We start from the raw sequence: 13,381 nt of genomic DNA on the forward strand, positions 1-13,381 counted from the left end.
TTTCCCCACTCCCACAAATAGACACACAGAGGGTTTACATTCCATTTAAATTAATAATCAATCTCAGAGATATGCAAAACATCATTAATTAATTTGTTTACTCCTTCATATCCCATTTTTCTTGTATTTTCTTTATCACAATTTCCCATTTATCTTTCCATGATTCTTTTTTACTTTTTTCAATATATTTAAGTGTTCTTTCCCTAAAATAATCAAATAATATTTATATTATTTCACATATTTAAACAAATAAGACTTATACTGATTGAATTTCTTTTTCCATCCAAAAGCAATCACTCCATTGGTGGTTTTTAAAATTTGTTTTCTTACATATCTTTGATTGCTAAATTAAAAGTTAACTAATTTTCTTTGTTTAATTGTATCTCTTTCTCTGTTATTATATTTATCTGTCCCTTAACTTTTCTCCAAAATTCTTGAATGAATAAGCATTTCCCCCCACATATGTATATAAATCCCTTTCGCTCCACATCCATGCCAACCGTTTGATTGGAATTTGTCATTTATAAATACTAATCAATGTAGAGTCCTATACCATCTTCCAAACATTTTCATTTGTTGTTCTTTTGCATTCATATTTTTAATTTTAACTACTCTCATTGTTAGTCCCATATTAATCCAGTTTTCGGTCCCAAATGGAAAAGATCCATTAATCAGTAAAATTTGCATAAGTATTGGCTTATGTAAGACACAATGATTCAGTAGATCTATTCTAGTGAAATTATCACATTTATCCCATACTTTCTAGTAATGCAGAAAAGAAGATATGCCAAGTAACATAATCTGCTGCCACCATTCTAGGGTGCCACCATTGAAAAGACACTTTCCCCAGTATGTACTTTGTGGGTAGGTGTTCACATAGAACAGGGGTCGGCAACCTGCGGCCCGCGGGCCGGATGCGGCCCGCCAAGGCCTTCTTACCGGCCCCTGCGCAGTCCTGCCGCCGATTGCCGCCAATTTTCTCCTTTTTTTTGCCGCTCCAGCCGCCATTTTGTTTTCCAAAATGGCGGCCGAAGTCTTGCGTGACCTCAGGATGGCAAAGGTCACGCGAGATTCCGGCCGCCATTTTGAAAAACAAAATGGCGGCGCCCATGTAGGAGGCCTGGTGCAGCCCCTGTAGCACTCCAACAGGGCTCCAGGGGCTGCAGTAGGCCTGCAGCAGGCTCCACCTCGCCTCCGCCCTCCTCCTCCTCCTCCCTAAGAGCAGGGAGAGGAGGAGGAGGAAGAAGGAAGGAGTACAGAGCGAGGGAGCCAGAGCAGTAGCTCCAGCCAAGCAAGGCCAGAGGTTGGTTCATTGGGGGAGGGGTTAGCTGGATGTTCTTTCTGCAAAATCCCCTCTGAGCACCTTGTGGCTTTTCTGGGTTGAAACTGTGTGCATGCTTGCTGTAGTTTACTGTATTTTCAATTGCATTTTAATAATTTCCTTGCTTGCACCTTTATTAGTGTTATTATTATTATTACTACTTGCCCTGGGTGTTCTTTCTGCAAAATCCCCTCTCAATGAGAAAGAGGGGGAGGAGGTGGAAAGGTGAGTCATTTCAGGTCTGCCTTGGGTTTTTTCCATTATTTTTTAAAAATATATAACAGTTATTTTTATTTCATTTCATTATTTTTATTATTTATGATGGTGAGACAGTGTGACTTTCCAAAGTGCTGTAACAAAGGTCTGCTGTAACAATGATAGTGGTGGTGGTGATGATGATGATGATGCTTCTGTGGAAGCTCCACCCCAATGTGTGGCTTCGCCCCTGGAGGGTGGAAGCTCCACCCTGGCATGTGGCTCCACCCCCAGAAGGTGGAAGCTCCACCCCCAGCATATGGCTCCACCCCTGGAGGGTGGAAGCTCCACCCCCAGCTTCGGCCCCCCAGTTGTCTGAGGGACAGCAACCTGGCCCCCGACTCAAAAAGGTTGCCTACCCCTGACATAGAAGAATAAGCCAGAATTATGGATGTATAGATATGGAATGAAACAGTCCTTCAGGTAAACTTGACTGCAAGCAATTTAGAGCTTCAAAAGTACAAACCAGTGGTTGGTACTTATTCTACTTATTTAAAATATTTTTCAAAATTTGCCCCTCTACTTCATGAGCAGTCAGGCCAGGATCCAGTTGGATCTTGCCCAATGAAAGAAGTCTTATCACCAAATCAGGGAGCAAGCAAATTTCCATTCCTTGTGCATTCTCTATTCACTTCCAGTATCTGTTCTGGGAAGCTGGGAATACGTACTCCAAATCAGAATTTTGAAGTGAGTGGAGGTGTTGGATGTGATGGGAAAGGGAAACATCCCTTTGTGGATCCAATCAGACCAAGATTTTGTTATATGGACGTATTTGATTGTATTTATGCTATGACTAAAAATCCACTTCAGGTCTTATGTAGAAAGATGAAGCCGTTAAGCATATCTTAGACGGAATGATTTTTTTCTACACATGAACAAAGTTTTGCTTCGTCAGATCTTGCCCAATGAAAGACTTCTTTCATTGGGCAAAATCTGACGAAGCAAAACTGAGCAAAATGTAGCCCAGTGAGTGTTCAGAGGACAGGATCCAGAATGAGAAAACTTAATGGAAATGCTATTTTCTTTTCCCCATGCAGTCCTTATATGACTACAGGGAAACTTTCAAAAACAATCTGGACTATAGATTGATTGATTGGTCTGATTGGATTTGAATAATGCCCTGCTTCCACCCAGTATGGGAACCAAAGTAGCAGATGACAGGAGCATTTGAGATTTCCTAGTCAAAAGTGCTCAAAATGATTTTTGGGGGTATTATTTTGATTGTATACTGTCTCCCTTTTTTTAAAAAAAAAAAAAAGATTTTGTTCTTGATGTTGCCCATGTTGCTAGAAGTAGTGCTTAAGTTCCTTAGCTATCTCAGTGCTGCTCTCTGTGGAGTACCTGGACTAAAGGGAAATTAAATTGATTTTCAGAAAACTTTGTTCAAAAATTGTAACATCTTACCAATAACACTTCTGTTGATCAACGTGATGAAATGTTTCATAGTATTCATAATCTGCTGAAATGTGTCAGCAAGATGGAAGAGTTTCCAACACTTTTTATTAGATCATGAAGCTGTTAGCTCCTATCAGGAGCTCTAAAGAATTTCTTCATGTGTCTGTGAAGAGGCGACTTGAGCTTTTTAATTGAAATTAGTATATTCATAATGCAACCTGCATAGATTTGATAATTGCTTGATTTTATTAGCGAAACTGCTAATATAATGCTGAACTGTTGACATCCAGCTGTTCAAGTCTGGTAAAGGTTTATTCATTGTTGATTGACCAGTTCATGAGAAAATTATGGCTGCTCTGACAGAATTGTATAAAATATGACACAAGAATAGCGTTGTTGGATAAGATCAAAGATTTATCTAGTATAGCATCCCTCTTATCTCTAGCAGAAAACCACATCTCACCTGAGACTGGTACCACTGTAAATGGTCTTGATAGCCTTTGGTAGTCTTGTTCCTTTTAATGAGGAGGGAGCAAGCTTGTTTTCTGCTGCTCCAGTGAACAGGATCCGGAACAATGGATGCAAGGTACAAGAAAAGAGATTCCACCTCAACATTAGGAGGAACTTCCTGACAGTAAGGGCTGTTCGACAGTGGAACAAACTCCCTCGGAGTGTGGTGGAGTCTCCTTCCTTGGAGGTCTTTAAGCAGAGGCTGGATGGCCATCTGTCAGAATGCTTTGATTGAGATTTCCTGCATGGCAGGGGGTTGGACTGGATGGCCCTAGTGGTCTCTTCCAACTCTATGATTCTATGAATGCCAAGTTTTTTCAGTCCAGAATCTCTTGTCATCTAGCATCACAGGATCTTGTATTAATTACACTAGATGTTTCCTTATAACATCTCCATGAGGAGTTGTTATTTCTACACCTGTCCCCAATTCTTTGTTTGTTGTGTTCTGTTGTTGAAATTGATTCCAACTTACAGTGACTTTAAGGCAAACAAATAATGGGGTTTTGTCGACAGGCTTTCCCCTTACGTGGGGGGATCCAAAATGAATCCCCCACGTAAGGGGAGGGCCCACTGTACTATGTCACCAGTGTCCGTCAGCACTCTACATCAGGCAAACAGCCCAGTACCTGCACCAGAGGATAAACAATCATAAATCAGACATTAGGAATGGGAATTACCAGAAATCAGTGGCAGAACATTTCAATCTCCCTGGGCATTCCATGTCAGACCTCAGAAAAGTGGTCCTTGAACAAAAGAACTATAAAGGTAGATTAGAAAGAGAAACAGCAGCATTAGAATTCATCTATAAACTACAGTGCCTCAGCAATGGATTGAGTAGGAACAGTGCCTTCCTGGCATTTCAACACTATCTGACCCATCCTCATGGGGAAGCCCTACACTCATCTATTCTCCTCTCCTGCAGGCTAGTTTCCAAGGCCAAACTGACCTTGCTTTCTCATTTCCATATCCAGTAGCTATGTCTTTGTCCACAAATTGATCATAATTAAAACTTCACTTGCTACTTCATTTTCACACCCACAGGATTTTGAATTTGAATTCACACTCTCACATACCTATGGCATATATATGTCTGTCCCTGGCTTCCACTCCACCAAAAGCATCTTTCTTTAGTTAGTCTCAAAGGTGCTACAAGATCTCTCTACATACTGATTCTACAGACTAACTGTAGAAGTGGGTTTCCATGGCTGAGTGAAGATTTGAAACTTCAAGACCTAGGTACTGGTTTCAGGAGAATTACTGCAGCTAGTATCGAGGCTTGGAATCTGCTTTTCCTGCATTGCAAAGTGGACCGACTTCTCAGATCCGTGTACTGGCTGTAGAAAATGTATTTCTGGCCTATGTTAGGGCCTGTGCACATCAGTGCCCTTCTTTTTTGCTTTCTTCAATATGGGAAAGGAGAAGTGGGAACAAAGCCATGTCCTTGATTGCAGCTGGCTTTTGGAAGCTACAGCAGCCTTTGGGATTTTGTGGAGAGAGCAGAAGAGCAGGGGGTGTGGGGCGGGAAAGTCTTGTAGCTTTGGTGGTCAGACATAATCAGAACATTGGTTTTAGGGGCTAACCTTGATTTTTGCAGACTTTCTATCCTTTATCCTTTGGTCTTACCTGAAACAGGACAACAGTACGTAGGTTTCAGTCATCCTTTTGTAGAGTTCAAAACTTCTCACTATTCCTGAGAGAATGGCAGTATTCCTGTTGGTATCATATGCATACACAAGTTCCCTTAAACAAGCAGGTAGACAAAATGTTATGGCTGTATTCAGTGCACATTATAGAAGTGGAGTTACACTATTGAGTTGTGCCTATGGTTGCTGAGATGGATAATGACTTGTGGGGTGTTGGGGGTTTTATGTGTATTGTGTGTGTGTGTGTGTGTGTGTAACTGCAAACACAGTTTTTCAGGGGGAGTGTAACCCCATCTAGACTGCCTGACACACCTCCAAACCCAAGTTAGGATCCTTGACAGTGAGCACCTTTGTCTTGTCTGAATTCAGCTTCAATTTGTTTTTTCTCATCCAGTCCTTTACCTGCTCCAGGCGTTCATTCAGAGGAGACACACTATCCTTAGCTGAAGCTGTGTCAGAAGACATAGAGAATATATTTGGGTGTCATAGGCATACTGATATCACCCTGCCCCATGCCTCCTGATGACCTCTCCCAGTGATTTTATTTAAATGTTGATTAGCACTGGGGATAGTGTGGCACCTTGTGGTAGGCCATATAACAAACAGCTCCTTGTTTGAAAAGCAGCTATCCCCAAATACCACTTTCTGGAACCTGCCTGAGAGATACAACTGGAATCACTAAAGCACATTGCCTCTGAGTCCCAAATCCCCCAGGCATTCCAAAAGGATACCATGGTCAGTGGTACTGAATGCCGCTAAAAGGACCAAAAGCAGCAGCAGGGACACACTCCCCTGTTCAGTACTCAGGCAAGGTTCATCCACTCAGGCAACCATAGCAGACTCAACTCCGTTATCCTGATCTGAAGCCAGTTTGAAATGGGTCTAGATAATTTGTATCAATCAGTACTGCCTTGAGTTGGAAGGCAACTGCCCTCTCAATCACCTTGCCTAGAAAAGGGAGATTTGATACTGGTCTATAGTTGTTGGAGTCCAGGGAATCGGGGGGGGGGGGGGCTTTCTAAGAAGAGATCGTACCACTGCTTCTTTTAATCAAGATGGAAAATTTCCCTCCCTGAGGTATGCATTAATGATACTTTTTATTTGAAACCTAACTACATTTTTACCTGGATGACCAGCCAAGAACAGGGATCAAGAAATTGTCCTCTTTACTTGCTCCAGAAATTGTCCTCTTTACTTGCTCCAGCAGCTTGTCTACAAGGGCAGTACTCACCAATTGAAACTAATCCATTGTAATCCTACTCACAGAGTTACTGGACATCCCACTGTCAACTTCTGTTACAATAACAGTATCTAAGTCAGCTCTTATCAAAGAGATTTTATCTGTGAAGTGATAATAAAAAAGCATCACAGTGAACTACTGAAGGTTCTAGAATTGGATTAAGGGGGAGGGTACCTGAGTTAAACCTCTCACCATCCAAAATAGTTCAACAGTAGCCATTTTCCTTTTCCTCTCTAAACCCTCTGCCATAGAGATGGCATTCTCTCTGGCAGTGTCCCCAGAAAAGCAGATAAATTATATAGGTTAATTTATTTACCTACTTTGGGGAGTAAAAACATACGTTGGCTGATATTTGTAAAAAAGAAAACCACATATGCTTGTCGAATTGTGAGAATATAAAAATATTCATACATACATGATGTGAAAGAGCTTAGGGAGCAGACATTGATACAGTAGTAAAAATCCACAAATCTCCTTCTAAGAAGGGACATTTTAGAAAATTAATAATTAGCACAATGTGAATTAAAGAAATCTGTGTACAAGGTATTATAGGGAATTGTACATTTTGTGAAATTTGCCATAAACTGATATTGTGTATGAAGCAACAATACAGATTGATTTTTTAAATTTTTTTAAATTTATTTTTTGTCTCCAGAGACGTAACGGAGAAGATATTCCAGTGGCCCAAACTAAAAATATCAATCACAGACGATTTGCTGCTACCTTTAAGCTTCAAGAAGTAACAAAAACAGACCAAGATTTATACCGTTGTGTTACTCAATCTGAGAGAGGATCTGGAGTCTCAAACTTTGCTCAACTAATTGTTCGAGGTAAGAGGTCTATTTTTGATCATTGGGAGATGATTCTAGTTTTGGCAAGATGTTTCATCATGAGGCATACAAAAATGTGGGGAAACCATTCCTGCACAGGATTCTAAAGTTCATCAAATAAACAAATAATCTCTCATATTCAAGCAATCAAGTGTATTAAAAGGCCCTCTTGAGACAGACCCTTTGCAGCGTGTCCACCATGTGCTAGGGTTGCCTCGGGGCAGCATGTGCACATGCCCTGCAACCCTAGCACGTTGCGCATGTGCCACTGTTACGCAGCGCCTTACACATGGCGCATGTAACCATTATGTCGCAGCTGCGCAGCTTCCATACGGAGCTGCGCAGCTGCAACATATATGCACCGTCTTTGGCACTTTGCAGTGCAGCAAAAAGGAGCCACTTTTTGAGCTCTTTTTCTGCTGCACAGCTGCGCCGCGCAATTTGTATGCTGTGGCGCAGCTGCACAGCAGAGAGAGGCGCCGAGGAGATGCCTCTTCTGGGCAGTCTGTACCCCGCCAAAAGATTCCATGGCTATTCCACTTCCAGGTCTGCAAATTCAACTACTCTGTTTTATTAGCTGATATCTTAGTGGTATCATTTTAAAGACTGAGTACACGAAGTTCCTTGCTTAATGTTATACTTGGAAAGCAATATGGGGTAGCAGTGTTTTCTTATTTGTTTGGACAGCTACCAAGTAAACCTCGTTAGTCAAAAACATACCCTGGGGGATGAGCTACCCTGGTGTTAAAACTGTGCTGAAAATTAACTATAGTGACAGGTCCTGTATCTTACTGGCACTTTAAAGCTGACATCCTGCTACATAGATACAAAAGATGGTAATTTTAAAAGAAATTTTTGGGCCACTGATGTGAATTCCCTTTAATAAGAGTTGGCATAGTATTGCCCATTGTCAAAGATGACCCAAGGGTAAGAGTTTATTAGTGCATTTCTTCCTAAACTGAAAGTGACAGGGCATGCTTACGGTCTTTTTGTTGCTGTTTGGAACAAATGAAAATTTCAGTGTAGATTCTCATGTTGAAGAATATCAATCTATGAGTTCTCTCGGCCGCAGGAAGGGGGAAAAAGATACGATGAAATGCAATTTACTTTGTCATGTCTTGAGTGTTGCTTCCATATCATTTTGAGTAATGAGAATATCTTCAGCTTGTAGAAGACAAGCTTTGACAATACTGATTATTAGTAAATTTGAGATTAATATCAGCAGCTGTGGATAAAATATATTAAAACTTGCTGTGTGCATGTTTGTTTAAGAATGTATGTTTAAGATGTACAGTATAACAATTGGTATGCCAGCATGAAAATAAAAAAATAAACAGTGTAGAATTTTAAAATTGCAATATATTACATTGTTTAAATATTTTTTATTGTTGCTATCTGAAGTGGAGAATTACTTTCATATTTTCCAGAAATACAACAGAGAAAGCTGCTTTATATTTGTCACACATCTGGTTTATCTAGTTTAGGACTGATCACTTCTAACAGTGATTCTCCAAGGTTTCAGATAGAATATTAACTGAGACATACTTGGAGATGTCAGAAACTGGATCCAGAAGCTTTGTGTGTGCAGAATATATGCACTCAGCCATGGCCCTTTCCCATTCAGAGTAATCATTATTAGCTAACACCTAGGCATGGCTCTGACTTAGAGTTATTTTTGCAGATTGCATATATATGGGGCTGAATCCAGTGCTGTCATTACAATAGATTAAAGTTCACTGTGCCTGCAGAAATGAATCTCTAGACATAGTGCAAGGGAAAGATATGAGGGATTTTTTTCCATCATGTATGCAGTACAGACTGCATGTGAATGCCATCTCTCACACCTGTTTGCATTACTGTTCAATCCATCACAACCATGTTAATGGAGGTTCTTTCTCCTCTTCTTGTGTCTCATTACCAAGACCTAAAGGCACCAGATCTTGTCTGACATTGGAGGTTTAGTGGGGTCAGCACTGGTTAGTACTAAGATGGGGACTGCCAAGGAATACCAGGCTCTGTAAGCTATAGGTCAGTGGAAGGAACTGGCAAAACCACCTCTGAGTATTCATTGCTCAGGAATTCATGGGATTGCCATAAATTGACAGATGACCTGAAGGCACATACACAACATAAACACATACACACACACAGTGTTGCATTGGATCTAAGTCATGGTAACTATTTTTTTCCAGTAAGGTATACTCTATCCTAGGAAGACCTAGCATTTATAGTTAAATTATGTTTCCCAAAGATGTGCCGCATCATTAATGGAATGCTTTCAGCCTGTTGATTGATCTGAGCAGTAATAATTTTAATTGGTTTCAAGAGCACAAATCTAGTGCCTGACCCTTCTTCCACAAAACATCTGTGTAGAATATTCACAGAATACTAATTTGTCTGAAGAAAATCACCTATATATCCCCTCAGTCTTTTAAGATTTATTTCATGCATAACATTAAAGATGATGATATATTTACTATTCTTATTTTGAATAAGTGTGTGGGTGTGTGTCTGTGTGTGACTCTTTAAAAAGAAGGAGAAAGATGGGTACTTCTAAGACATAATATGGCAGGCTCTTTTTGAGCTAGTTACAGATATGGAAAACGTAATCAGTGCATAGTAGACATAACTTATTTCTATCAACCTTGAAATTTGTGTGAAATTGTAAATATTTGGACACTGTTAAACCCAGAACATTTGCTAAGTTTTAGGGAATGAAAAAATATGCCATCTTTTCCAATTGTTTTGGTGCAGTTTGAGTTAGAGAACCATTGTGAATGTAAGACTTCAGTGCTATTTCATATTAATAAGAATAATTAGTGCTGCTTCTCTTTTTCGATTCTAACATTGGTCAGTGAAATATGTTAGGGCATGCTTCCCTAATATGGCCTCCAGATGTGTTCATCTATAGTCCAGCCATCATGTCCAATGGACAGAGTTTATTGAACAATAGCACAAAACATGAAGTCAGAGAAGTTGACTTGGGGAGATCCACAAGTCATTGTTTGTTTGTTTGTATGTATGTATGTACCTACTTTTCCCACTTTGGGACTCATGGCAGTTTACAATAGTTAAAACAAATATAGCTAATACCTCATACAAAAGCAAACAATTGAATTGAACTGTCAATAAACTTTAATCAGTTAGAAAATTTACCATTGGGGGGAAAAACCAAAAACATTACAGCATGCTATGCAAGGTTCATTCTCACTGAGCAGTCTTTAAAGTCCTACTAAAACAAATAAGTCTTTAACTGCCTGCAGAAAGATGCCAAAGAGGCTGCAAATCTAGAAAGGGATTTCCAGAGTCTAGGCGCACTAAGAAGGCACTTTCCAGTATCCCCACCTGATGTAGCTATGAGGATGCTGGGAAGGACATCCCTAGATTATCTCAAATCACATTGTATGTTCATATAGGAGAATACAGTCCTTCAGATGATCTGGCTCTGAGCAATATAGGTTTTAACCAGCACTTTAAATTATGTATGGAAATGGACCTGTTGCAACAAGAGAGTTGCCTGAACCCAGTTCAGTTGCAACCCTTTGAAGAAACTTCTCCAAACATTCTTCAAAAGCAGCCCCACATAGAGAGTGCTACAATAATCCAAATAGAATATACCTAAGACATGCATTATTGTGCCTAGATCTAACATCTCTAGAAATGGTCAGATCTGGTACACATGCCTTCACTGTGCAAAAATAACTCTGGCCATCTCTTTCCTGGCTCAAACCTGGCTCAAACCTAAATCCAGGAGTACACTTGAAGCTTGATATCTCTGCCATCAGATTGAATGTAACCCCATTTAGTACAGGTTTAATTCCTATTCCCTGATCTATCTTTTGACTGAACAGAATCATAGAGTTGGAAGAGACCACAAGGGCCATCCAGTCCAACCCCCTGCCATGCCAGAAATCTAAATCAAAGCATCCCTGATAGATGGCCATCCAGCCTCTGTTTAAAGACCTCTACGGAAGGAGGCTCCACTGCACTCTGAAGCAGTGTTTTTCTGTCGAACAGCCCTTACTGTCAGGAAGTTCCTCCTAATGTTGAGGTGGAATCTCTTTTCCTGTAGCTTGCATCCATTGCTCCGGGTTCTGTTCTCTGGAGCAGAAGAAAACAAGCTTGCTCCCTCCTCAATATGATATCCCTTCAAGTATTTAAACAGGGCTATCATATCATAACAGGATTGCCTCAATTGGTTTTCAGTTTGTTTGGCTCTATCAAGTCCATTATTGATGACAGGCACTGGTTTAGGATCAAAAGAGCTTCCTTGGATTGAAGTAGTAAAACCTAATATAGTTTGTTGCCATCTGCAGACTGATAGCGCCTAATGTCAAAACTCCAGTTGAACTTACCCAGTTGTTTCATGTATATGTTAAATAACAGGTGGCAGATCTGAATTTTGATGAATCCCACAAGCAAATTCCCAAAGAGACAATCAGGAGTCTTTGAGTGCCATTTTCTTGTTTTGTCCCTCCAGGAAGGAAGTAAAACTGTGACTCCAACTCCTGTCCAAACAAGGGGACCCAGAGGAGTATCATTGTTGATCACACTCTTTCTGTCCTGTTCCCCCTATGGGTCATCCACCAAAGCTGTCTTTGTCCCACAACGAGGCCTAAACCAGATTGAAATGCATCTAGATAATCCATTTTATCCAGAAACAGTCATGTGCACCATCCTAGTCATTTCCTCATTCTGGAGGTCAACAAGGACTTTGAAAGATTTATTCATTTATTTGCAGAACTAGAATTGCCTACCAAGGTAGCAGGGGCATTCCCAAGAGTCCCCAAGAAGCCATCTAGAACCATGATCCTCCTTGGGTGGGCTATTTTAGTAGGTTCTGCACCTTGCATAAACTCTGAGTCCTAGCAAGTATAAACTTCCCCAAATAGTGATCTGACCATGTGAATGGACACATAAATAGTTCCACTATTTCCGTATCATACCACCCTATCCAGTATGAATGACCTCACTAGGAGTTGGGATAGACTTATGGTTGTCATGGCAGACATGAAGTCCTGAACCACTTTAGTCAGGACAGTCTCAGCATGGGTGCTGAAATTCTCCAGCATTATAAGCTGAGGAGACTCAGCACAAACACTGAGATCACTCCAGATAGCTTAGGAAGAAAGACTGTTGTGCATCAGAGTAGGTAGTAGACCAGTAGAACCCTAATCTGTCCTTGCCACACAGCTTCAGTTACATACATTGGAATCCCTCATACTGTGGGATAGCGCACGAGGTCAGGGGTATTAAATCACTATAGACAATTGCAACTACACCTTCCTGCCCCACAAGTGTTGCTTGCTGCTGCACAACCATGCTAGACAGGTTTTGGACCAGTGGAATTGGAGTTTTAAAAAGCACGTCTTGATGATTATCGCTCTTTGACAGTGGAAGAGACTGCTTTGAGTGGAGTGGAATCTTTGAAGGTTTTCAGAGTTTCGTTGAACATCTCTGAAGAATATTCTTGCATGGCAGGTGAATTGGCTTAGAAGATGGTCCTTGTGATCCTTTCCAGCTTTATGATTGTATTACTCAAAGATCCTAGACTCCTCATGACACAAAACAGAGTTTTTGGTTGTTGTTGTTGTTTTAATTAGACTGACATTTATCATTTTCAAAATAATAATGCCTAAATTATATTTATCTCTATATTACCTCAGAGACCATTAAAAATGTGAATTAGTTGTGTCCAGAAGGATGACAAGAAATATTTTCATGGCATGGCACATTTCTAGATAAAGATGGTCCCTTAGTGAGTTGGCAGTTTGCTTGGAACAGTTTTATGTGTACCATTTTGTTAAAATTTAATGCTAGTCAATTAAAGGAAGAGTTTGGGATGTCCATTTATAAGTGATTCTTTGGAGCTCATGTCCCAAGCCCCCATAGTAGTTACTATTATAATTATTTTTGAAATAAATTACAATTTTACTTTCTCCTTTTTCACAATAAATTACAATTTTACTTTCTCCTTTTTCACAATGACTGCAAAAGTTCTTTTGAAATTGCTTTTTAAAATATGAATACTAGATGTCACTCACCTTTACAGAATCCTTGTTCCATTCACTCAATCTCAATGCCCATAACAGAGCATATGCTCAAGTTAAAACCCACACCTTTCCACATCTTTTAATGAGGCTCCACTTATTATAAAAGTAACTAAAATGTTATCATTCCACCTTGA

The 13,381-nt window shown here is 40.2% G+C and overlaps 1 protein-coding gene across 17 annotated transcripts in view; it reads left to right on the top strand.

The window, feature by feature from the left end:
* Positions 1–13,381, top strand: part of PTPRK (protein tyrosine phosphatase receptor type K) — a 478,138-nt gene that overhangs the window by 275,671 nt on the left and 189,086 nt on the right. For all 17 annotated transcript variants that reach the window (XM_042475146.1, XM_042475067.1, XM_042475316.1 and 14 more), the window contains one exon: positions 7,020–7,194. In XM_042475146.1, the coding sequence (XP_042331080.1) occupies positions 7,020–7,194 (175 nt within the window). The remainder of the gene's footprint in view (positions 1–7,019; positions 7,195–13,381) is intronic.

The sequence above is a fragment of the Sceloporus undulatus genome, chromosome 1 (genome assembly GCF_019175285.1).
Source record: "Sceloporus undulatus isolate JIND9_A2432 ecotype Alabama chromosome 1, SceUnd_v1.1, whole genome shotgun sequence".
NCBI classification, from domain to species: Eukaryota; Metazoa; Chordata; class Lepidosauria; order Squamata; family Phrynosomatidae; genus Sceloporus; species Sceloporus undulatus.